This window comes from Triturus cristatus, chromosome 6, assembly GCF_964204655.1.
Source record: "Triturus cristatus chromosome 6, aTriCri1.1, whole genome shotgun sequence".
In the NCBI taxonomy this organism is placed as follows: Eukaryota; Metazoa; Chordata; class Amphibia; order Caudata; family Salamandridae; genus Triturus; species Triturus cristatus.
In genome coordinates this window covers 66,854,228-66,881,803 of record NC_140589.1, presented here as the reverse complement: position 1 = coordinate 66,881,803, position 27,576 = coordinate 66,854,228, and the positions used below count along the sequence as shown (strand labels likewise).

Below are 27,576 nucleotides of genomic sequence, written 5' to 3'. Positions count from 1 at the left end.
CGCCGACCCAAACATAAGTTTATTCCCTGGATTCCCTCCATGCTCATTAGTGTAAAGAAGAATTTGTGCTGCCGTTACTTGCACATACCATGTGCACCATTCACGATGACGCTTCTGTTTGGGGCACTGCTAACAGCAATGAAGAAAGCAGTGACCACCCATCAACTGAAAGAGCTATCTTCTGAATTAAATTTATGGGCCAGTTTCAAGTTAGAGGGAAGATTAGTGATTCAGCAACTTTAACCCACTGAAACCGCTATCTTGCACCATTTTGAGTTATGCTTCGGGCATGGACAAGGCAAAAAATCAGCCTAGATCACCATTTTATGCAGCCTGAGAAAACCAGTGGATGCAAACATTGTTTGGACACGGGTCCTATGGCATCCTTTGACGGCCAATCACAAGATTCTGCTAGAAAGGCTCAGTTATGACTGGGCTTACTGGAATAAGCTGGATTTTGTAGCCTTTTTCCCTCGATTTACTGCATTCCGTGCTGGGAGGGGGAGACTCCTCCTAGCACCTTCCACACCTCCCAGCATTCACTGCCCAGCCCAGAGACCGTGTAGCGTTATTACTGGGTGCCGTAGCACCATAAACTGCTGAGAGGTGTAAAGCACCCGGGCGTGGTCCGGGCGAAGACTGGCCCGCGAGCGGGCCCCTCTTCAATCATTATCGCCTGGAGGAGGCTGGGCACCCCTCCTTTACTGAGTAGCTTCTAGGGCATGTCCGGTGGGTAAGTCCCATCATAACCGCATATTGTTTTATACCCTGTTTAAGTTGTGAAGCCAAGCTAGATTTTCTGACTACCGGACCTAAGGTGGTTAAAGCATTATAATGGGGAAGCACAGGGTACTAGGCTCTAAAGACACTGCCATCAAATTCACAAATGCACCACCTTGGATTCATTTTTGGCTCGAGGTAGGAGTAATTACCACTGCAGTTGACCTGCAGAACGCAGGTTATCACTGGATGTGGGGGGGAGGGTCTGGCATTATGCTAGGGGCTCCGTCAATGCATGATTTACAGACTGCCCCTCCAACTCAGCTATGCGTAGAGAACAACCAGAGTATCCCCAATGTCTCTCCTTGAATTGCCACCAGGACGGAGCCGTACTGGATAATCCAAACAGTACGATCTGCTCACGCATACCCAAAAAGAAGTGCCAAGCCAGATGCTCTGGAACAGCTAAGGACCCTAAAGGTCCCTTTCACTTCCAACCGAATCAGTATAGCTCTGTAAATGTGGCGACAGTGACTGGTGTGAATATGAATTGGATAGCACTGCTTGGCACAATCAAAGACACTATTTCGAAATGTATTGCCCCCTGATCGAAAGATTGTCCGCACTGGAGTCTGGTGTTACAGAGCTGGAGAGCGGGATTGAGCATATCATGCAATCTATCCACTCCCTTCATCCCTTGGGTTCCAGATTTCCGGGTGGTAAGGCTCCAATTGGTGAAGAGACCTTGTCTCAAGGCTCTGTCCCCAAAGGCCCAGACACTTGTCTTACTAAGTCACCCCAGCTGCTTTCCCAACCTAGAGTATCCCTGGTATTGCTTGCCCCAAGGGGCGGGATCAGGAAATCAAGTAGATGATCTGAACGAAAAGATACAGGCTTTGTGGGGGGAGAAGGGGTGCCACAAGATGCAGGGCCTCCTTGCTTAAATCTACTGCCTAATTGCTGTCCCTTTGTAGTAATTTTGACGGGTTTCGTGCGTTAGTGTAAATACTACAGAATCGACTGTCCAACTTAAAAACAAAGTATGCCATTGGTTAGCTAAAAATGCATATTTTTACTGCAAGGATTATGATGTCATTTTATTTGTTAGAAGGGCTGGGTGGATTGGTCCCATGTCCAAAACCCTAGAAGGAGATTGTGTTGTAAACAACTGTAGGTCTCCTCTCCTGGCTAAGCAATTCATCCCAACTTTCGACTTATTGACTATTAAGGATACTGGCATTAGCATCTTCCCTCTTGGCTTTTTTTATCAATGCTTACAGCCCAAATTTCCAACGAGGGATAGCATGGAATATTACCCTCCCAGACAACCAGCCTATTCAACTACAAATAGATTCCTCCATTTGTCTGGCCTGGACCACAAAGATTGACTCCAGGGTACACACTCCTGGACTCTTAACTATAGGCCCCTTTGTCTGGCGGAATGTCGTATTAGTAAATTACCCATTGAGAACACTCCCTGTACCAAGTTGGGACTTCAGCTGAGAGTGCGTTGCTGTAATATGGCTGGTATAAGAAATAAGCTGGTGGACCCAGAATAGCTTAATTTTGTCATTGATTTTGACAATATGTTGTTCCAGGAAACCTGGGCCCAGAAGCCAGTTGGCTGGGATGGCTATGAAAGCTTTAACGTGGCAGCGACCCCCTCCCCTGGCCATAGATAGCGAGGTGGGTTAATCATACTAGTTTGTCAACTACAAGCAACTAAGGATTTTTCCAATTCCCTTGAGACACACTGGGATACAGATCCTATGGGTGATTGTCTCTAAAGATTTCCATTTTGTTTTGCGAATTTCTATAACTGTCGGCCATCCTGGGTGCCAGATTGAGGCCCTTTTTGAAGCAGTAACCATCCTATAGGCTAGATCATATACCTATTTTAAATCTTGTAATACCATAATAGGAGGGCATTTTAATGCTAAGTTAGAAATTAACCCAAATGGTTGTAACCCTTTTGTAGGCGATGATTCTTTGTCTAGTGATGTAGGCTCTGCTAAAAGGGGTTGAAAGCTATTGGATGCACTTGGTCAGCCTGGTTTACATAATGTTATGTCTAGAGGGCCTGGCTTGTCCACGGAAGTGCCCACTTTTGTGGGATGGGGAAAGGGACTATTATTGATTGGGTTTTTCTTTCAAGGTCTCTTGACGTTTATGCTAGCTCAGGGTTGGGACATGAAACCTGCTTCAGCAACCATAACCCTATAGAAATTAGGCTAGGAGTGAATGCCAGTTTGGGCGCAAATCCCGCTCCAGGCCCGACTGGTTTAACTGTCAAAGATAGGGTACTTAGGGTGAAGTGGCGCTACCTTCCAATTCCAACCATGATTTAGTCTGTAGTTGGGTCTAATTTAGTAATTATTATGGAGCCCCTACTAGCCCTTGGCACATCTCCAGCCATGACTTTGGAAGCATTTGACTAATTAAATAGTTCTACTAACACCATTATGAGGGATGTGTTGCGCAAACATAAGGAGACAAAATTTGGCTGGTTCGAGAAAGCATGTAGGCAAGCCAGCAGGACCTTGCCTGAGGCCCTCATTTCTAAACATCGTAACCAGGATACTATTAAGGAAGCAAGAAAGCCCTATTAATTAGCCCATGGGAAGTGGAAAGCGGAGCTTAAAGAGGCTTCTTGGGAATGGTTGGTGTCTGCTTGTATCACTGGAGATTTTAGGGGTTTTTGGGAAGTGGTCAATGGTAGGCAGCCTAATGTGGCTGCTCAGGATGACATAGGTTCTTCATCTCTCAAGCCCACTGGGTGGCTCGTTAGCATAGGGTTTATGCTTTGGATATGTGCCCGTAGCTATGAATAAATATAGTGGCCTGTACCCTCTTGAGATTAGGTTTGATCTAGAGGAGGTCTATTCAGCTATTGTTAGCAGCCCCTCCAACTAAGCCCCTGGTCCAGATGGGATACCTATGGATTTATAGAAGGCAGAACCACATCTCTGGGCCTCTGTTCTGACTAATGTACTAAATGCTGCAGCCCAGATAGGCTTACCCCTGCCTTGGAAATATTCTACCATAGTTCCAATCTTTAAAAAGGGGAAAAGGCAGGATCCCACCTGTTACAGACCAATTTCCATGTTAAACTCGGTAGTGAAGGTGGGAGGCCATATTGTTTTAAAATGTGTGGCTGCCTGGGCCCAAGCAGACATGTTTGCCCTGTCCAATATGGATTTAGGGAAGTTAGATCAATGTATGAACCATAACCTTGTGATCAGTAAATATGTAGTGACAAAACAGGGGGCCTTTTTTCTTGCATTCATGGACCTCAGTAGCTTTTATAGGGTAAACAGGTCAAAGCTCTGGGATAATCTGGGTATATTAGGATTACCTTCCCACCGGGTCAATTTTCTCAGAGCCCTACACACGGACGTAAATGCCTGTCAGATATGGTCTGGAAGGGGAGTGCACCCAATCATATAACCTCTCACGGGGGTAAGGCAGGGTTGTGAGAAGACACTAATTTTATTTTTGTTATACATAAACCACTTGAACACCTGTCTGATCGACAAAGGGGTTGATCTGCCCAAGATAAAGTCAGTTAGTGTGCCCTCCCTGCTCTATGCAGATGACGCAGTATTGATGTCCAGAATGGCAAATTGGCTAAAGCTATTGGTCGATCTTTTCGTCAATTTTATGGGCGACCTGGATCTGGACACAAATATCTCCAAGACTCATTATATGGTTTGTGGGAGGAAGGCTGCAAGACTTAAGACCTAAAGGGCAAGTAATTACTAGGGTCTCTAATTTTCCATATTTGGGAGTAACATTTGACCACTAGAACAATTGGCTTACCTGTATATTCAACCAGTGGTCTAAATTTAGTCAAGCCTGTAGGGTTCTTTTTAGATTTTCCTCATTAGGCAATATGAGGGTACTGTAACTGTAAGTTGATACAGCAGGAAGAGGACCAATTATGTAGAAAATTATTGGGCCTGGGATTAAATAGTGCATCCTTTTTTTACATGAAGAACTGGGATGCGATTATGTGGTGGATCAAGTTAAATTGGCCCCACTATTTCTTTGGCTTTCAGTATAGTGTGACGATAGACTGAATTTTAATAAGAGTGTGATTGAGGATTGTTCAGGTGCACATATGGCCATAGATACCGTGGTTAAATTATATTAAAACTGCTACATACGCCCTAGACTGTATGGAAATTTTTAATTGGCCACAGTTGCTCAAAAAAGGAGATCAGCTCCTCCTTAGGGAACGCTTCCTAAACCAACTGAAGGATGAGAGGTAAGTCGGGGTGTTGGAGAAACGCATCAATAGATCCTCCTTGCTATAGGTATCAGACCGTATCTTATAGCTGTTACACATCCCTGGGACAGATCATTGCTTACAAAATTTTGTTTGGGTTCTATCCGTCTAATGATATGTTTCTCCCCTGGTAAGTATGATCCCCATGCACTTTTAGTATGCCCATGTGACGCTTGCTCCCCACCGCCCCCAGCCCCAACCTTGATACATCTAGGGGTTTCGTCCAATTTTGGCCTGCCTTTTTACATTCACAGCTATTGCCTGGTCATGCGGTGATGCTAGCGCTTGCTGCCGATCTAAAATGAGCTCTTTACTGGAATAAAATCATGTGCACCTAACTCAGAATGATTTGATAGGCTGGCTTGTTTTCTTTTAATTTGTACCTAATGTTTACAGATAGTGTAGTCTGGGTGCAATATGATGGACTGTATATTTTAATGTTTTGATGTGGTTTTTATGATATCTTTTATGATTATGATGCATAATTGAATAAAGGTTTATTACTACTACTAGTAGCTTGTATCTAAAATCTGAGTTGATCTCTCGTCCTCTGTTCTCTTAGGCATATATGCGGATCACCTACCAGATAGGTATTGTTGCATCTATATATTCATGCCATTTCAGTGAAAATAAATGCAGTCTAATGAAGCATATTATGCAGAAAAAGTTAAATAATAAATGTGTTAGTAAATTTATTATTACAGTGCAAAGGGCAAATGTCATGACCTTTGTGAAATTTAACTGATTTGAAAAAGCACCGATTACTGCCTCACAAATTCCATTCTACAGTCACATCACAGAGAATAAAAACTGTGGTCGTAGCTCTGCAGACCTAATTAGGATTGTCTCACTGCACAGACCTAACCCCTTGTTGGCTGATTATAGTTAAAGTCCTTCGTTTATAACTTTTTCACACAAAAAAACGGCATAGCATAAACCAAACTTGCAGATCCACTTAATGTATTTCAGTATTTATAACCATTGATGAGGGAGGAAAGTAGCTTTATTGCCCTTGTTGTATTGAGATCCTTGACTGGGCTGGTGCCTCCTCCTTAAACTTCAAGAACTGTTTCACTCAAATCAGAACGGATGACTTGTTACCATCTTTAGTGTAATACGAAGGAAACTGAAATCCTACTTTTTGGGAACGATAGTCAGTTCTTAGTTATAGCGTGGTGGCCAAATGGACTTGCTAAGTCATCCCCTCCCACTGATGTTGCAAGGAACCTTGGGGCCAAATTCAATAGCGACTTATCATTCCATCAACAAGTTGCTACATTGATAGAAACTTGCTTCTCGCTGATGAAATCTCTAAAAAGGATTTTCAAATTCTTTCCTCCATTGGCCAGGAAGACTGTAGTGCATGCCCTGATTCATTCAAGGGTTGATTACTGCAGCAGTCTATATCTGGGTATTCCCAGATAATCAATTAAAAAATTACAGGTTGTGCAAAATGCTGCTGCTCGACTGGTGCCCGAGGAAGTTGAACTTCCTCGCAGGAGTTTTCTCCCAGGTGGTTAAGGGAACTCCACTGGCTTACAGTGGAAACGTGGATCCTGTTCAAACCACTCAGTATAGTCTTCAGAGCATTCCATCGAACAGATCCGAAATACCTTTTAGATCGTTTTATACATTATGGAACCCGCAGAATTCTAATATCTGCAAATGTCAAATTCTTACGGACTCCCAATTTTAGTTTGAAGACCAGAGGTGGTAGATCTTTTTCTGTTCTAGGAGCGCATGCATGGAATCAACTTCCTCTCTCCTTGACATAGGTCGTCAGCGATGCCAATTTTAGAAAGCTTCTTGGTGTCCGATTCTTGATATTAGTTTCTTTCAGCAGTAGGACATTATGGTACATATATTCTGCGGACCTAGCACCAGGATGCCCTTTTGGGGATAACGGTGTGCTCTGTAACTACCCCTTTCATTTAATTTCTGGCGTGGGCCCTCACTCACAAGTACCACGGCTAGCATGTACTCAGAAGCTGTCCAAGACCAAGGAGACCGCAGGCCCATTCCATGTGGAGGACTTGGTTGGTAGTAACCGACTGCAACAGATACATTAATGGAAGTCTGGACATTGCTCCAGTCAGAGGACTCACACTACCCGACAAGCTCCCACCTGTGAGTATCTGACACAGGGTCACTAATTGAAGCCTACTTTTGAATAATGGGCAAAGGTGACATTTAAGGATCAATCCGATAACTCTTGACGGGCGAGGGATTGCTGTATGTTTCTAAATCACAAATAAAAGTGGAGGGTGAGTGGCATCTGAAATGCTGTGTTTTGCGATGAGTTCAGCCTTTTACCAAGTACTTTAAAAGAAATGATGGTACAAACAAGAACAAAATTCAGATGACCATAAAAGGCCAACTTGACCTATTGGAGAAATTATTGAAAAAGGAACAATGGTATAGCAGGAAGGGTGACCAATTGAGTGCAGATATTTAGTGTCCTTGAACAAGAACCTGAATCCATGTATGACGGAGGGAAGGGCAACACGTTGTGCTAGATCCAGTAAAGACACATTGGAAGTTGTGACAAAGTATGCATGGACAGATTGTGAGAAGGTGCTAAATATTTGTGTGTGTTTGTATGTACGTATAAACACACACACTTTTGACATTTAGGAGAAGTGATGCAAAATGATGCAATGCTATTTTTAAAGGACCTTCAAATGACTATTACATACATTTATTTACTAAGATGTGCCACAAAAAAGTAGAATATCTAAATATTACACTACTGACAGTGATGAGCAGATCAGACTCCCATGTGTTGAAACCCAGCAGCAGATAATAGCATATTGCATGCAAGAAGCTCACTTTCAGACAAGCTAAAATGAAGTATCTCGGATGCAGAACTGCAAAGCGCCAGGAGAAGTTGTAGCTTACTCTATTTGAAAAGAATGGCATCTTTCAATGATTCCAACAGAGAGGTTATACCGAAAGTGTTGAAGAACAAGCAGTATTGAAAGTGGAAGGAATAACAGAAATTGATCTGTTATTTCCCAGGGACATTTCAATGAAAGCAAAGCAGGAAGTGGCTACTAGGTATGTTACCAATTTTAACTCCCATTCTAGCGAATTTAGGAAGATATTGGGTAGAAATGATATATTGTAAAAAGTGACATTATTTGTAAAATCAGACGCCCGAGACCAGAAATTAGTTATTGAAGGGGAAGATCTTTAAAAAAAAAAAAAAATCTGACTAATGAATAGTCACTTTCAATCACAGGTATTGGACTACGGATTTGAAAACCTTCTATAAATTCTTCATATATAAGGCATGTAGAAATAGAGTAGACCGGCTTATCCAGTGCAGTATGGGACCAGACAACACATTTTGAAATATACCTCCTGCAATTCTGACTTTATAGTACATGTCCTGGAATGCCAGTATAAGAAAAGCTATGTGGGAAGCACAATCTTACAAGTTGAATGCATTTTGAAGCGCTTAAGGATCATAAAACATCCGCATAAGCCTATTCAGCCGTTCATTAATAATGAGGGAATTTTATAAAGCTCTTGGTTACGCTCAAAGCGTGTCCCCGCGCAAAAACAGATTGACTCCCACTGACACAACCAATGAGACTGTGCAAGCTAGCAAGTATATAGATATGTTTTTAACTTCCTCCTAAAGCCCAGTTCAGATGACTCAAGACGGAGGTCCAAAGGTAGAGCATTCCAGCTCTTAGCCGCCAGGTAGCGAAAAGATCTACCTCCCATGCGAGCCCGCCTTATCCTCGGGACCTTTAAAAGGCCTCCGTGGGAGGAGCGAAGGGAGCGTGTTGGTTCATCCCTGGTGATCAAGTTCTGGAGCGGTATTGGCGCTTTCCCAGTAAGGATGCGATGGCAGGTACAGAGGGCCTTAAACTCCACCCTGCTCCTCACTGGCAACCAGTGAAGAGTCCGAAGGGCGGTATTAGAGGCCACTCTTCTGGGAAATTTTAAAATGAGGCGAGCTGCCGCATTCTGCAGCACCTGAAGGCTATTTAAGGCCTTGTTGGTTGCTCCTAGGTACAGCAAATTGCCATAATCCAGGCGTGATGTGACGAGGGCGTGCACAAACGTTCTGCGGGCTGACGTAGGGAGGAGATCTAAAATCTTCCGTAAACTTTTCAGGACGCTGAAACAGACGCCCGCCACACGTCCTATCTGCGGTCCAAAAGACAGGTCCGCATCTAACCAGACTCCAAGGTTCCGAACTTCTTGGCATTACTTTGCCTTACTACATAACTCCAATCCTGAATTTATGAGTTACTTTGGGATTGACAGTTGAGAGACATTCAAGAGGTAGCGACAGAGTAACCGCTTTACAAAAGCTGCAATCAGTCTAGATTATCAGGTTAGCCACACACCAATGTTGATTAGATTCCAATCAGGTGAATATCTTGACCTCTAGCCCCCTCCCTAGCAATCTGCACCATTGATGGTGCCAGAATAGAGTCTTGTAAAATTATAAAGGGATAGAATCTTCTCCGCCGCCATTCCCCAAGGGCAGGTTTATTTAGCAACTTAAACTTCTTCCATCGTTGAGAAGATGGCGTGGGGGTTGTAGCTGCTGGAAAGGTGAAAGCCTTCCCTTTCAAATGGTGCTGCTGGTGCTGTCATATGGCCTCCAGTGCTCCCTCGACACCATCACATCCTCCGCCATTAACTACAGGGGCATTCCTGGTGCACCTCTCTGACTTCAGTGCCTTGGAGTTGTGCTGATATCAATCTTTCATGGAGGTGGGAGTCTGGTTTGGTAGTGAAGTTATTTTTGCCGCCATCTTGTGTGGTGGACGCTTGCTGAAGTCTCCTGGTCTAAGCACCAAGAGGTTCCCTCAATGTCGTTTCTAGGAAGTAAGCGCGACATTCGCTGAGGTACTGAGGATGTGGAGTTCTCGTCCTAGGCATTAATTGTGCGAAACTCCAAAGGCATAATCTGGAGGGGCTCTTATGGCTGTGAAAACGACCAAAGCTGTGGAAACCTAAGCGGAATGTAACGAAAGAGGACAAAGCATCTCCCGGACAATGAAAGGAAAACCCTCTAAGCAGGGAATCGAGATGCCAGGGAACTAGACCCACTAGGCACTGTCTGTTGCCCTACTACAGATATTAATACAGCCAGTGAACATGCTTCCAAGCACAAGGAGTCCATACGAGGTGAAACCAGGCCTGTGGGAGGCCATAGCGAAAAAAAACAGAGTCTGCATTTGTCTTCCAAGAGGCTTGGAGCTGGCCCTTTAATGATCTCTACCTGTGTATTGAGGGCTATCATTCTTTAGCGACTTGACAATGCCGGTCTCCAAGCTGGTTCCCTTTGATGTCTGCATCGTGAGTTATAGGGACTCCGCCTATGGCCAACGCCAGGGAACATTCTCACTCCTAAAGGTTCCACTGTTCTGTGAGCATCCCCCCCTTTGTAGCTGGCCGCAAGCAGGCAGGCTTCCTCCCAGCATGTATACACAGGTGGAACAAATGCAGAAACTGGCCAATACATCAATCCGTTTAGGAAATAAAGAACCTAACGGACAGAAATCAATTTAAGTTACTAAGGCAAGACTTTAAGTAAAATGCTTTGTTAATCCGGTAAAGTTGATGTAAGGATCAAAAGTTATATTAAATGAAGTGAGGACATTTATTGGTAAAATCCGCTTTGTATTTTTTTCAAAAGGGCTTTGGAAGTTTGCAGTTAATTTGTTTTTGATACTGAAGAGAAGCTAAAAGCTCCCTGCAGTTTCCGCCGATGCAAAAATATCTTAAGGAAAATACATTTCTCCGATTTCTGTTTCCTTGCAGCAGTTACTGCGCACCTTCAGTGGAATAAATCCCGATATAGGGAACAGTGAGCCTTCAGGTCTCCAGAACTGGTTCTTCAGACTCCAGCCTACTGCTAACAGTTACAGGAGACTTCACACAAATCCAGTTCAGGTCCACAGCAAAATATCAGGTTTCAATCTCTTCCCTGGAATTGTCTGCAGGAATAACAGCTTTGTTCCATTCTTCCGCCGCTGACCAGTTCCGAGAAGAAACGGCAAACTGGAAGTTGTTCGGCCGCCATTAGTGCTGTGGGACCAGAGGAAGGCTATGGCCACTAACCCTGGAGATAGTTTTGGGCCCAGAATAGACTCCTCCCCCCCCCCCCCCTCTCCCAACCCCCTCCAAACATTGGTTTTCAAATCTAACTTTACCACTGGTCTTTATGCTGCTAATGTGAAAAGATCCTCTACTAACGTTTTAATTCACATTACATATTGGAAATACACCCTGGCTGCAGCATTGGAAGTTGTAGGTGCATCACCTAGGGGTACCTTCAGCTCTAACGCGACGCTAACACTCCAGCACTGGTAGGGGTCACATCAGCTCTACTTTGAGCGTTACTAGAGCCCCAAATCTAGCTCTTCAAGAGATTCCACCTGCATTCTGGGTGAAAAAATCTGTCTTTAAGGTACACTTTCCAACAGGACCTAGACTACAAAAGCAATTTTAATAAACATTAGTTCTTGTCATAGCTTACAATGTCTTCTGGTGGTAACAGGCTAGGAAGGAATGTTTTGTGGTTCCTGTTTGACGTTATGTATTTTATTGGTTTTAGCTCGTATATAAATTCCAAACCATGTGTTGACGTGTTTAAACTAACAAGTATTTTGCACACACAGTTGTTGGCACTTGGCTGTCATTTTTCACTTCAGCTGTCAGTTTTCTTTCTTCAGTTTAGCAAATGCATAGGATACAAGGAGTTAGCCTAACAAGATCTCATGAGAGCATTTCCATAGCTGAACCCCAGATGTGCAGCAGAAAAAGAAAAAAAACTGTTATTTGAAGCAGAAATCTACATAGCTAACACTCCGAGCCAGAGTGAAGATTTGTGAGGCACGAAAAGTCTGGTTAATAATTCATGTTCTAAATTTCTCAGTTAAGTGATGGGTCACATTTACCAACTGAGCATCCAATTAATTTTGAAATAGTTGTGGAGATTCTTGGGACAATTTAGAAATGATATAATGCTTTTCTTTTCTGGGTTACCCTTTAACGCCTGTGTTGGTTTGAAGTTTTTGAGCTTGGAGTTTGCTTAGCTGCATGTTTTCCACCTGGAGCTGAAGTGGAGTAGTACATAACGCGTATGTAGAGTCGAGGCTAGCTGTAGCGGATCGCGTGCACAGAACACCTCTTGTTGGTTTTGGTTTATGTTTGCATGCATCTTCTCTTAATTTTGAATCTGAAATCCAGTTGTAATCTTCCAAAATCTGGCATCTGACGGTGCGTTTAGGATTAATATCCACTTGCCAAATTTACCTTCGACTTTCACAGCTGTTCCGGTGCCACTTGGAAAATAAGCGTGCATCACTGCTCACAGTTCTAGGTTACAGTGAAGGAAGTGAACTGCTACCTTTAGCAATTCGGACATTGTTTCAACTATGAGGCTAGAAAAGGCAACTAAAAGGATCTAGTCCTACGTTTAGGTACTCTCTGTACACCAAAAACATTCAATATCAGAGACATCTCATCGCTATCTCCGTTATTAATGCCACTGTCTCCCAATGTCGCAGGAGGGTTTTTCTTTTCGACCCCATTGCTCTTTATCCAGTACTTCACAACATCACCTCCATCAGACTTTGTCAGTGGGACTTGCCGCAGGGCTGTAGTCCTTATCCATGAATGGGAGGTCCAGCCAGGGGGTGGTCCCTCCCCTTAAGGTATCCTACCAGGCAGGGTCTTCCTCCTCTTCCTCAGGTTTTGTTAATCAAAAAGCAAATTCAAACTCCTGGAAGAATGTTCTGTGCTAGAGGCTCACCCGTTCCATCCTGTAACTTAAGATCCCAAAGGAATTCCTGAAAAATTGCTGGGAAAGATCCCGATCAGCACCAAACGTGCATGTTTGTGTTCATTCACAATCTTTTGGCAATCACAGTCTATTCCCAGATACTCCTTTCAGTAGCAGGAATAAATCCTGATCCAAGGTGACCATATGAGGGCAGAATCCTCGAAATTTGCAGTGGCGTAAGGAAAAACGTTTCTTATGGAGGGAAGGGGCGGCGGGTGTAGGAGGGGAAATTCCATGTGAAGGAAAAAAGTTGCAAACGTTTTTTCTCCCTGAAAGTATGTGGCAGTTGCTGCTTCCCAAAAGTACTCCTCAGATTCGTTGTGCCTTTCAGAAAATGTTCATGTGTTCCGTTTTTGTTTTTGTTTTTTTTGTTTCCTTATGAGTTTTACCATGGCCGATGTAACCCGATGGACATAGGGCAGATGGAACCTGATGGTTAAATTGTGTATTGGTAGGGGTCATCTGTAGTGGCTATCGATCCTTTTGTGGCTCTGCTAAACCGTCACAGGGTCTACCTGTTCTGTCTGTCCTGAAAGCCATCTGATGCAATAGATTCTACAGACGCTCAACCAAAACCCATAGTTTAGTAATTTATGAACCCTTGACCTTTTACGCTACAATTATGTAATAGCATAAACATAATATTTGGGATCCTTCAATAAGCAGTCGTGTAAGCCTCATCTCTCAACCTTTAAAATACTGTGCTCCCCTGTTCACAGCTGCAGGTTCTCACTCCAGAAGCCCACGAAGTGTTCGGACTGTTCAGACATGCCATCCAGTTGGATGCACCCCTGATCATACATGTATCTCAACAGTCTCCTCCTGTCAAAATACCTCTTGCAGATTCCACTCTTTAGGAACACCTCTATTATGAAACACAGTGAAAACAGGACTAAACATCAACAAAAGTAATCTAATGTTTATTGATGTATGTGCCGTATCTGAAGTTGATGGCTAACTAGATGGGCGCACCTCATCCATGAACTCCTCTGTCAAGGATAACAAATTACCATGATATCTCCAAAGTCACCTTAGCTCAGTTCTTCCCTGCCACTCCACAGCATCGGTAGCCTCCCTGTTGAATTAAGACCATTCTGCTCGAGCTACAACATCCTCGTTGCTTGCCCCCATATTACTGTGAGTATTGACGGCCACACTCTGATCCCTAGCCTGAAGTGACTTAATTTATTTTCACTCCTAAATTTGATTAGATTCATCTCGCATATGAAGGCTCAATTAAAGCCGGTCATACAGCCAAGTTAAGCAAACCTGATCAAGCTTCTGCCGATTCCAGCAAACCTGATAATGGTATATACGCATCCTAGCTAAGCTAAATTTACTCCATTTTGTGTCTTTAAACTATTAGTTTCAATTGCAACTGACCTGCCTCAATGTGTTCCTACTTCTGATTCCTCTTTTTCCCACTTCCATAATACTGGTTCTCCTCTTCTACCATGTCTGTCACTTGCAACTTTCTTTTCTCCGCTCATCTTGAGAAGTTTTCCCTGAAACCCTCATTACTCATCAATACTATTATATTATAATAGCAGACCTCCTCTTCTCAAAAGACACTCGTATGGGGTGAAGATGGCATTCACCTGGTCACTCAACTTTAGAGCCAAAGCTAATATCACATTGTGGAATTATTGCAAATTTATAACACACTTTTCAGGTGAAAAAAAATAAATCACCTCAACCTTCGAATTTTAAAAATCTCCTCCACCTTTGAGTTTCATCTCTGTAAATGAAATGAGAAATGAGCTCTTTCAAACTGCCCCCGACTGCTTCTCTTCCCTATTCTTGAATTCAACCTCACCTGCCCTCATATGCAGTTATCATCCAACCACTGGCTGCAGCCAACCCTGAGACTCTGCTGTATAATATATCACAAAACAAAAACACAGGTGGAAGAGGCACATCAAAACTTGTAGTATCCTCCAACCATGATCTGTCAAACTCTGCCATGAATGTGACTACCAAGAGCTTGGTATCCCATAAAACTATCCCTCGAACCAGAACATCTGCCAATTGTCAAACCATTCCATCCGTGACTACATCAGGCCAATGCAAATGAAGAACTTTATCAACTCTAATCAGGTCAGAGTGATCAAACCTTGAAGATCTGTGACAGCTCTTCTAAGTCTGTGCACCTACCGAGGCATGAACCTCAAGTTGGATGCATGTCAGAATATCAGGGTTTTTCTAGCCATTGCGTTTCTCAACTCCGCAATACTTTGAACACATTCTATGCTGGCTGGTAGAGAAATAAAAATGTTTTATTTGAATACGAATACATTTTCTGCTAGAATCATAACCTGTGGCTGGGAATCATTATTCTCTTCAGTGTTGAGCTAAAACAGTAGTGACCATAGGATTGCAACTGGTTGATTGTTTCAGTAACAGGAGTTATTGAGATATTTATTTTTGAAGGAGAGAAGCAACTGTCTTATTTCGATTTTGTTTTGTTAGCTGCTACAAACCGTTGTGATAGGATTGTGTAATAATAACTTTTACTTTGAATACAGTGATTCACCACTTGAATTACTTTCTTGGCTGAAACCTGTATAGGTCTCCAAAATGATGTCTCTTGGAGTTTTTACCCTTGAAAAAGAGAACCTCACCTGAAAACCCATATCCGGCTTGGCAGATGACCCTAGCTAAATGTTGAATAATTTTGACATAAAGGCGTCGCTTGCACCCACATATGGTTCATTGGTTGATAGATTTGAGAAAATGGGTCTGTGCGGCAAGGAGTGTGAGAGAGGACTCCTCCCAGCTCACAGTATCGGCTTAGGTATTTTTAATTCAAGGCCATACTAATGACAATCCATTCCTATGTAAGACTGTTAACGTAACTGTGTAAAGAACTGCGCGTTGAGCTCCTTGAGCTGAATATGAATTAAGTACACATGGAAACTAAATGGTTTTGACAAGATGCAGTGGACGTGGATGGTCTTTTGTGATGTCGTTAATGTCGGGGTAAACGGCAGTAGGTTTCACAGGTACAGAGTTGCAGTTGTATTAAGCGGTAATTGAATCCATAGCCTTTAATGCACTTGATCTAATTTTCGGAAGTGACGAACCTTGATGAACTCCTTCACAAGCCTATTTTATTATTTACATTTACAGTTTCCCATGTAATTCTTTCTAAGGTTAAAAAACATATTACAAAAAAAAACTTCAAAAAAATAAATTAAGAAATTGTGTATTGTTATACTGACCTGGAAAAAATGATCCATCAAACTGTACTCTTACATATTACCCACAGAACACATCTGTGTTTGAGGATGCCTCTTTGACATTCACCCAAATAACTGGCTTATTTTTGGAAAGCAACGTGCTTCTATTAAGTATTTTTTTTATTGTATACTGTTGCACCATTTATATAGATTTTACTACCTCTATATGGGGCACGGAAGTTCTTGCCTACGTGGTCCGTAATCTACGCAGGTGATGGTGTGTGTTTGGAACGGTGTTGTCTGTTTTTATTGATCCTATATGAGAAGTGTTTTCATGTTGTGTATGATGACCACCAAGGTGCAGTTATTGTGTCGTGGGTCGTAGTACTGAGCAGTGTGGTCGACAAAGGTGTGAGAGGTGAATGGTTATGGTTTTCAGCAGCTCTGCAGGCCCCTTTATGGTATTTCTTGAGATCGTAGTATACTTACCTACTTTCTGCAACGGTTGCTTCAACCTGACATTTGGTTAAAATGTGTTTGTTTTTTTATCCTGAGCAGGTGTGGTTGGAAACAGAAGTGGCGAGGAGATCTGCTGGGAAGGGCTCGGTTTCTATCAGCCCATATGTGAATGTCATTGTGAGATGTAAACAAGCAATCCTTGCATGTCGCTGGTTAGGACTTGCAGTAGTGGACTAGATTGGAGTCCTCTGATTGGTCATCAGTATGTGACAGATCCCTTAAATTATTCCATGCCTGTTCAATTGGTGATGGCTGGTTTATTGGCTGGTACAGTACTGGATGATGGATAAGACCTGTAACAGATATTACTTATGTGAGTGTAAGAGGATTAAGCTGTAGTTGGCTGCCGTCCTCAGAATGGTATGGTATCCGTATTAACGTGGCCCAGAAGGGTTATATATGAATTGACGTTATTATATAATACTCACGCTAACCATGGTGCAGTCGTTCTTAGCTTACCTGGATATAGAAAGTAGTGTGCTGCTGGATTTGTTCCATATGCAGGTTGTACGCTGTAGTTTGTACTTGAAAGTGAGATTCTTTACCAGGTTTTATTCCAGGGTTGTGGGATGATGTAGTTATTTTGGAAATGGTCATGCTTTGAACTGGTTGCTGTAGTGTGTATGTGCCTGAATACTTAGAATCTTGGCTGGTAGCGAATTCCAGAGCTTGGTGGCTTGTGCTGAGAAACGAGAGTGCATCCTGTGGATTTCTTATGGTAAGGTAGTATGATGCAAGCTTTGGGCATAGAAAACTGTTTTGTTTGCATTGCTCATGAGTATAGTGGTCCTTTTGTTTGGGAGGCTCTATGGGCAAGACAGAGTGCCTTGAACATTGCCCTTCTAGCTCTAGTTAGCCAGTGAAATGATTGTAGGACTGGAGTCGTGTGTTCTTCTGCGTGACAGTGGAGGAGGAGTCTTGCAGCAGTGTTTTCTTTTAGGTGTGTTTGTGCATGATGAATCTTTGTGCTCCCAGATCTAGTCTGTTGGTATAGCCAAACTTGGAGGTTACAAAAGTAAGGATATTTTATAGTATTTGTTAGTAACCAAGTTATTGGGAAGGTGCAACACAGTAGGTTCATTGTTTAGAATGTGCTCCTTAATTATGTAGACATGTGGCCTTAATGATAGGCCTTAATCCATGGTTACCACTAGGTTTCTGACTAACCTTGATGTTGTTGGAGAGCCTCGAGTTCCTTGGGCCATATGGCAGTAGACTGGTATTCTTGCCATTGTCAGCAAATCGTGCTGTCTGCCTTTACAATGTTGAGCTTTAGTTGGTTGCTCATCCACGTGTTTATGGCACAGTCATCCAGTTTTGAGTTGTAGAGTTTTTGCTGCCCATCCATTTTTAGATTAATTTGTGTCCTCTGCATAGGTGTACCAGTGAGTTGAAATGATTTAATAAGGTTTGGCAAAAGGGTTAAGTAGATGTTGAATAATAGGATAGATATGATAGACCCCTGAGGGATACCACCGTGATGATGTGAGGAGCAGATGTGAACAATGGTAGGTAAATCACACTTTGTCTCTAGGTTGAGTAGCAACCAATTTTAGAGTATTTTCATGTATTCTTTGTAGTAGCATATGGTGGTGGGCAGTGTAAATTGCAGGTGTTAAGTCCAGAACTAATATGACAACCACTCTGTTCTTGTCAAATGTGAGTTTTAGGTCCCAAGTGATATAGCGGACTGTGCCGCTGCCTAGTCTCAAACTGGAATTGTTGGTCTCACATCAAGTTATTTTCTACTGTCAATTTTGAAAGTTTGGTAAATGCAGCTCTTTCAGACAATTTTTCCCAAGAATAATCCATTTGATATAGGCCTGTTTGCTTGGTCAGTTGGGTCGATTTTTTTACTTTTCGAAGAGTGGTCTAATTTAACAGGTTTTAAGGTTTTGTGCTCGTGTGGGAATGAATTTAGTTCTGGGATTTACGCAAGCTTGTATCTACCTCCCCTGCACAGCTGAACGAAGCATATTTTTAAAGATATTTGGAGGTACTGGGTCTGAAGATGATTTTAATGGTCTGCTTGAGATGATAATGTTGAGTAAATCTTTTTCTAAGAGTGTGTTAAAAGTGTGTAGTCCTGGAAGATTGCTTTCATCTCTCTTTTATGGTGGTTTGGTCATATGTTGGAGGTGGTGTTGTCTGTGTTCTCGTTATGGTAATATTCTATCTTTCGAATTTTTTTAATCAATTCAATAAAGATTTTGTCACTGATGTCTTGCGATTGTGGTGTTTGTGTTTTGTAATCCTGGGTTGCGGAAATCTTCTCAAACTTGAGGAGTTCCTTAGCAGGGCAGTCGGCTTCTAAAATGGACTGGTGGGGTCTCTTCTTGATTCTGACCATTCTTCTGTAGGCTATGTTATAGTTGGACATTATGATTTTGTCTTTATCGCTTGATTTTCTCCACTTGCGTTGTATGTTGACTTTTTTGGTTTCATTCTTTTCATGTCCTTATTCAATGCAGTGTTTTTTTACGTTAACACTGTATGTGGTCTGTATTAATATGTTTGACCAGTGTAGTGGGGATCCAGATGTAGAAGGTGTGTAGGTCACATATTTGTTGGGGGGTGTCAATTTGGGAGCTGAATTTGTGGACGTCTAGTATTTTCCATTGCCTGCATGAGTGTTTATTGTTGTTGGAGTTTTGGATTCGCTGTCGAAGGTGATAGTGTTGTGGTTGCTCCAGCTTATGAGGGTGTTGTCTATAATTGCGGCCTGGCACAAAGGAGCAAATATGACATCTGAGTTTGTCCAGTATAGTGAGTTGGGCCAGAAACAATTTGTTGGAGATTTAAGTCCTTATGGTTGGTTGTGATAGTTGTGGGTAGATTCTTCGTGCCAAATCATATGTTGTCTCAAAGAATGCATAGATGAGGTGTTTCATATGGGTCTTAGTCACTGTGATGGTGTCTTGCTGCCGTTCTCGAGTCTGCGGGACCGGTTTGACTTACCACGGGGGCACTACCTGATGCATGCGGCGCTAGTAGCGGCGATACAGCGCAGGTGGAAGACGGGGCTGTCAGAGCCAGCGACATCGCTAATCTGCCAATATGTGGCTATGGCGGACGGAACTTTTAGGGCTGTCACATGCCTTAATAGGAGAATGGAACAGGAGGGCAGGCAGCCGCTGGGTCGTCTTAAGGAGAAGTGGGAAAGGGACTTAGGTAGGGATATCCCGGACACTACTTGGCCCAAGCTAGTAGAAAGGGCATGGAAGAGCACGAGAAATGCCAGGTTCCAGCTCATACAGTTTTATGTGCTGCACAGGGCATACATGACCCCGAGCCATATCAAACGGATCTTCGGGGCGGACGAGGCTCGCTGCCCTAGATGTGGACTAGAGGAGGCGGATTTCCAGCATATGCTGTGGTCCTGTCCGAAGCTGACGGCGTATTGGGAAGACGTGATTGGGGCGTTGGAGCTGGCAACAGAGCGAACACTTAATAAAGATATGGCGGTGGGTTTATTGCACTGGTTCCCGCGGACGAAACGCAATAAAGTAACCAGCAAATTCATAGATTTGGGACTGATACTAGCCAAAAGGGAAATAACCAGCCACTGGAAGCATAGTCAGGGACCTAGAGTGCAGAGGTGGAAACACGAATTCCTTAAGTGGGCGGCGAGTGAGAGTGTGATCAAGCTACGACTGGCGCATAGGTCCCAGAAGGAGACGATGTTGGAAGTGGCACGAGCCTGGGAGGCGCTAATTGAAGCGTTACGCGGTTCTGGAGGAGACCAAGACGATGAGCCGGCCCACAGTTAGACCACGGGTGATTAACAGCGCAAGGGAGAATGAGGGGATCGAAAGCACAACCGAAGGAGAGGAAGATGGGTGGCAGGGGGAGAGAAGCAGAGCAACTGCAAGAGTGCACAGAGAACACACACCTATAGATCAAGGCACATTGAGATTAACGACTGGGGGGGAGCACACTGGTGGGGAGGGTAGGGGTGGGTAGAAATAGTAGTTCTGGATTTCGGGAGGGTTGTGGGGAAAAGGGCTTAAGGGGGATGGTAGGGCGGAAGTTGGCGAATAATAGGCAACGAGACTGTGGGTAATAATGTAAATCATTGTGGTTGCATAATATGACAACTTTGTAGGGATGAAGGGTGGAGCACAATCTTCCTGAATAATGCTTACAACACCTGTGTAAGAGATGATGTGGAGATGGAAATGGAAAATAATAAAAAATTTATTTAAAAAAAAAAAAATGGGTCTTAGTCACTGTCTCTAGTAAGACATCGTCAAAGTTTTCATTGCTGGTTTATATAGTAAGAGGAAGGATAAGTGATAGTTGGAGATGGATGACATCTTGCTTATTTTCAGTGATTTTTCTTTTTTTCTATTATGGATGACGGCCAGGCCTCCTCTAATTTTGCCAATATGATTTTGTTCTTGATGCCAAATTCAGGTGCAATGGCACCATGGCATTTGGTTGTACTTCTACGAATGTTGTTAATATCGCCCAGTATAGATGGCTTATGTTTGGTTACTCCATCAGGCTGGGAAAGAATGCTGCCAGGAGCAAACATGGATGAATCGGAATAACAATCCCCTATCTTGGAAGTGCCCTTGGAATCCCCAATCTAGTTGGCACCTGCTTGTGTAGTGTCCAAATTAGTGACCGTTTGAAACTGTGATTCTACTTGAGGAAGTTGAGCTAACCTCGGACATGTTCCAAACTTACTTTAAAGTTCCTATTTGATGTCAAGGACAGGCTCAAAGTTGAAACCTATATCGGTTTTTGTAAGAAATGTACAAAACTGTGGTCTCCACAGAAAATCTTTTTGTATCTATAAGTTTCTCTTATGTTGGTTCTCTTCCTACTAACTAGTTTGTGACCCTTTCAGCAGGCCAGGAAGGCAGAGATAACACTCATAATTGGTTGCCTTCTATCGTCTGATATGAATTCCATCAGCAGTCATTATTTTGAAGAGACCTCTGACCTGGTTAATAGCTAAAAGCTGTGGTGGTGCATGTTGAGACTCCTCTGCCAGCATTATTGGATGTGCCCCAAGTGACTTAACTAGAAAATACTGTGGATGAGTCACAAAAACCTTTCTACGGGAAGTAGTACTACCAGAATACTCTTTCACGTATTCCTACGTGTCTTTGTTAATTGGCCTGGAAGCTTCCAACGTCCCTTTAAGGGGAAAAGGTGCAAAGAGGGCACAGTTCATACTCTCTGTACTAACTGTATATGCATATCCCTTCTTATTCCCACTTTTGATGTTTTTCGACAGATTCCCAAAGGTAAGAATACGTAAAAGAGCACTACGGGAGCTCAATGTTATGTACTCCAAAATGCATTTGTGAACGGGCCACACTGTTTATTTTGTTTGTCTATTAGTCAGAGAACTTATCTTCTGTCTCGGCTGTTGGATACTGCCCTAATGTTTGTCTCTGTTTTTAGGTGGACCATGCACAGACACCGCTCATGTTTCATTAACCACACCAACCAAAAGATCTTGTGATTCAGGTTAGTGGGACTTTGTTTTAAATGGTTTTCCTGTTTGTTGTTTTGTCTAGTCTGCTTCACTCAAGAAATAGGATAGATGTTTACATTTGGCATGCAGTTTGTGAACATCTGGAGGCATGAAGCTGTACAAGCATTCCTCATGAGTCAGCTTGGTCCCTTGAGAGTGGCTTGCCCCCACTTTACACCTCCTCCATTGGACTGCCTGGACTACCCAGCAGTACCCTTTTAAGTTAATAGTTTATCTAAATGTACTAAATCCTTTTGATTTGGACTGCCAGTTCTTACTAAGGTGTCATTGCATTTTCCTTTTGATTCTCTGCATTGCTGAGAACTGGCACTCCAGAAAAGATATATATATATAGCGAGTGGAAATAGCAAACAAGCACCTCATTTATCTCATATGCCCACATATTTTGGGGTTCTGTTGACTGCATGACTGGTCCGGAAGTTTTTGTCTTATCATAGCGTTGTCCTCTCTTCATGACGATGTCCACCTATTGCTTGCATATGATGTTCTCTACATTGTATAGTTTGGTCTGCCTCTCGCACGTCCAGTTCAGGGTAGTGTATCATCTCGAGGTGAAGCTTTATACAAAAGGATTTGCTCCTTTCCCTTCTAAGTAGCATTACATCCAGTTAATCTGAGCTCCAGGCCTGTAAGATGCTGAACTGCAGTAGATCCGGGCAAATATTTGACTTTGTATATTTTGTTTTTTGTTAATACTGGAAATGACCAGTTACATTAACCAATACATTGAATGTCCGTTTCAGTGATTGCATTCTGATGATGTGGTAATCTGCCAAAAAAGATTTAACTTGTAAGTGTAAAAGACTCAGTCATTGCAAGAGTCTGCAATGTCCCTGATGATCACCTCAGCGTCAGAGTTTCACGCCTGGCAAAAAGCGTAGATATTTTTTCTTTTTAATGGGGCTGCCTTTGCAAATATCTGGGGTAGCTACAGAGCATGCTTCTCCACCAGGTCGCTCTCATATACTCAGAGTTGCTGATACAATTCTTGTAATAGTTTAACTGATGTCTAAGCAAATGAGGCCTCATCTCTAGAGAAGTTCTCCTCTGTTGAGAGACAATACTTAAGGCTATCTAACTTCATACCACAGTCTTTGCTTTACAGTGCTTACCTACTATGGGCTTGAGGTCTTATCAACACCGCTCTGGCATATGCCAAGGCCCAGCGGTCTGTTCTGTAGCATTAATGAGGTGTCTTGGTAGGTATTCGTTACTGTTAATCTGCCTTTTAAAGAGAAATGAGCTGGGCACTAGTAGTGCTCCTACAATCTATCTTGAAGCTACGTTGACCCTGACCAACTGGAAACTAGTCCATAGTTTTCATGTCTTCAACTCCCTTCCATATTGGTAAACTCAAGAAGCATGAAATATTTCCTTTAGCCTTGAAAGAAGGGGTAGAGGAAAGATTAGTAACATACTATGTTACCTGTATGTAGTGCTGAAGGTACTGATTCAATATCCAGCACCCTGTTGGGCATGCTTAATGATTTGCCTGAGCATCCACTCCCCTTGGCATACTTTGTAGAGCACAAATCCACTGCCACTTGGGAAACAGTCCAGCTCTACTGTGAACTTGGACTGCTTTTTACCCTACATGAAGGAGAGGTCCCTGTTCATGGATGGTGGTGAGATTAGGTTTTTCAGGGCAGCTTTGTCATATACAGTATAGTTTGCCTGACCTACAAACTCTGGAATTATTTCCCCTACGCCTTCAAAAATGTTATTTTGGAATTTGTTGACATATTTTACCGTTGTGCCCCTAATCAACGCTGTGGTGAAATGTGTGATCGTGCAGGTCTTCGTCCTCTAACATATTCTCCTACTCCTTTGCACTGGACTCGGAATTGAGCTAACAAGTTCCAAACTCGTCTAGACTACTGTAACATCATCGTCTCTTTTTTATGACGAAATTAATTTCCAGGCAACTGGAATGTGTCTTCTCTGCGGCGAGTGGGAGCAGCTGTTGCAGCTTTCCATTAGCTCCCAGGATTACATTAAAGGTCCTCTGCTCCTTTCACAGAGTCTAGTGGAACAAAGGTCCAGCTTACCTGCAGAAACTGACTCCTCTCTGCAGCTCTACCTGATACATTTGCTGAAGATACTCCCATAAAATTAACTGACCTATGAACCACGTAAAGTTCAGAAAATGTCTAACATTTTTCAAGTTATGTCAAAATGGAACCAGGGCCTGAAGAATATTGGTCAAGTGTATATTCACCGCCTGATTGGGTGCTTAACTTCTCTGAGGTTACTGAAAGGCAACACACAGTTCAATACGTAGCTTGTAAAATAATCAATAAAAACTTCAAGGAAGTTCACTAGGTCCTGGTTCCGAGAGATGGCCGGGCTGGCTACTAAGTTCTTGTGGGGGGTCGGAGGCCCAGGCTGGCCCTGGCCCAATGCCGCGTCCCGCCCTTCGACGGTGGTCTTGGGATGACGAACCTCTACCTCTATTACTTATTGACCCGGCTTCTTGTTGTCCACGATTGGTTCAATGGCGGCTGGTCCGACCCGGCGTACTGCCTGGAACTACACACCCTTGGCTTTGCCACTATCCAGGGGATGCTATACGGAGACGTTGTCCCCCAAGCTCTCCCTGATGTCATGTGTGGAGTGCTCCTGGCCTGACGGGCCTTCCTGCGGCGTACACGCTGGTCGGGTAAGCTGACCCGGTATACTCCCTTGTGGTACGGCACCTGTCTCCGGGAGGTCGCCTCTTTCCGGATTTCGGCCCTGGGATCTTATCGGGATTCCCTTGCTAGGCGATGTCTGGAGCAGTACCCACTTACGCTCCTTTCAGGATTTGCAAGCCAGACATTCCCTCCATTCGTCGCCGTTTTTCCGATACTTGCAGCTGCGCCATGCCCTCCTCTCTTATATCTCTGATGGCACTGCGCTCCCCGAATATAGTCCCCCTGAGGTTCAAGTCATGACAGGCAGTCTGGGTCAGGGAGGGATATCCTGTATTTACCGCTCACTCACTAACAATACTCCTAACTCCCTCTCCCAGCTCCGAGACAAGTGGGAGGGTTGGCTGGGGACTCTGGATGACGCTGACTGAAGGGACGCCCTGATGACCCCTAAAATAATTGCGGCCTCGGCGAGGCTGTGGCTAGTCCAAGTATACTTCTTACATGCTGCCTACCTTACACCGCTGCGGCTCCACCGCGCGGGGCTTCGACCCGATGCCCTCTGCCCCCGCTGTTCCCACTCCCAGGCTGATTTTTACCATATGGTGTGGCTTTGTCCTGCGATACAGGGGTAATGGGAGTCAGTAGCGGGAGAACTCTGAGGTCTTGGGCTGGGAGGTTCCCGTTGACCCTACACATGTTCTTCTGGGTATCACAGAGGGGCTGGACTGCACCAGGACTGAGAAACTCTTCCTTAATACAGCGCTAGTAGTAGCTAAGAGAGACATTGCAGCTCACTGGCTGAACAATACCGCACCCTCGTTGGCGCACTGGCGTAGGGGGGTGGGTCAATGTGATGGGCTTGTATCTTGGTCTTGTTTTCTAAAGGGTATTTCTACATGGTGCTGTGTTCTTTGTTGCAATCAAAAGGCCAAAAAATTGGTTATCAAAAAAAACTTCAAGGAAAGAATACCCCCGCTTCAACCTGTATGTAGCATCCAAGCCCTAGTAGGAGGAAATTCGGGTGCAAAAGATAATAGGAAAGCAGAGGCGATCGCATGCATGCGGCTGTCTCAAACAATGAGCAAGATAAAGGAAGCCAGCTAGATTAGGAGGGGAATGAGGGCGTAATCACAGTGCAACTGAGGGAATTCTCAGTCTTGTAGACCGACCAAGGTAGATGGGTACAGGAGGAATGGTCATGAAAAGGAGAAAGAAGTTAAGAGAAGAAAGTAGGACACCTGATATGTGCTCCATTGGCCTTACTAGGGAACACCCAGATAGAGAGAACTTCACATCAACATATGCATCCTGGCGAGCAGGAACACGGTAGACTGTGCAGCTTAGAAGCATCAACTGAAGGAAAGACTAAGGACTGCATGTGAGACTGCATAGCTCAGATGTGTCAGCCATAAAATATTGAAACAGCAGTGGAGATGTTTATGCAGAAATTGAAGAATTATACCAGGCAGTTGAACACAGTGTTTTGGGTTTTCTTTGCTAAGGATAACACGCATGCTGTGATTGGGGGTGCTGGGTAAGTAATTGGCTTTTAAAGACCCACGAGACCAAATACTTTAAATACGCCGGGACATACATGGTTAACTATCGTGCTTAAGAGACCCGCCTCTTCAAGAAGGAGCTGTTCCTGACACTGCACTGGGGACTGAGGAGCTTTCAGATGAAGAGCTGCCACGGATTAGTGTTAATCCGCAAATCAGTGAATGTGAGTAACCAAGAGCCTAACACAAACAGCGAGAAGCATATTGTTGGGACTCGGGGTCTGTATCAACTGTAGAATTTCCCCTAAAAGCTCTTCTTAAAGGAGATTTTTGCAGCTTCACATGATTGTCTACAAGCAGTTGCTGTTTTTTTTACTTTGATCTTCTCTGGAAAGTTGCTCTTTGAGCTTTCAGATTTTTGTTTTACTTACAGATTTAGCATTTGCTTTGCATTTTGCCTCAACTCTTCAATTTAGAATATGGTTGAAGAGGTTCCATTGTGAGATTTAATCCACATTTTTCAATTCATCTGGCTTTTACCCAAGGGTGCATAGTTGCCTAATTTCAGACGGAAAATTAGAGGTTTGGCCTAATTCAATAAAATATAGGCTCCTGCGCATACGAACAGCGGAAGAAGAATCTAAATAATCCATCTTTCAAGACCTGGCTTTTATTTAGATGTTTCTAACCTTTTTCTCTTAAATCCTTAAAATTAAAGCAGCCATTTAAGAAGCACATACATGAGCTCTGTTGTGCTCGGATTGGTTGTGAAGACGCCTAACTCATGGCCACTATGCTTGGTTTAAAGTCCATCAGACCCAAGGATTGTCCGGCTCCCCGTTTCAGCTCTTGAATTCTCATCCCACCTTCCTTGCAGGGTATTTCAGGGACTTTGAAGAGCTTCTGTCATGGACAAGAGTGTAGACTTGATTCCATTATTAATCCTCTAACTAGAAGTGTCTCAGTAGTATCCTTTGCTCCTTTCTTCGGGATTGGACTTTTTTGTTGTCAACGTAAATATGGCGTCGGCCAGTAGTGGCACGGAGTCGGAGAATGAGTATTGTGCTTTCACAGTTACCATATTTGCGTTACACAGAGGAATTAATCTTGGGACCTAAACAGTAAACGAATGCTTCGGCTAGCCAGGGCACCATAACAACAGGATCCCATCTAGAGTTCCAAATTAAAAAGGTACTATGCAGATAAGTGTTTGGAAATTCTCCAGCCTCCGGTATGACTGCTGGTGTCGCTCCTGTTCTGTTGAATGCCAAGGCCTTTATACTACGGATTTCAGATGTTCTGTTTGTGTAGGTCACAGTATGACAGCACGGTTGCCCATATGTTCCTGATGTTGGAGGTGAGTGGCTGGATGTTTTTGCACTTGCTGTGCAGACTGGAGTTGTTCTAATC

General features: G+C 43.5%; 1 protein-coding gene across 1 annotated transcript in view; it reads left to right on the top strand.

Annotated features, from left to right (window-relative positions):
- Positions 1-27,576, top strand: part of ZFAND3 (zinc finger AN1-type containing 3) — a 621,127-nt gene that overhangs the window by 446,283 nt on the left and 147,268 nt on the right. Inside the window, exon 4 of the mRNA XM_085610242.1 lies at positions 21,941-22,006. Within this exon, the coding sequence (XP_085466368.1) occupies positions 21,941-22,006 (66 nt within the window). The remainder of the gene's footprint in view (positions 1-21,940; positions 22,007-27,576) is intronic.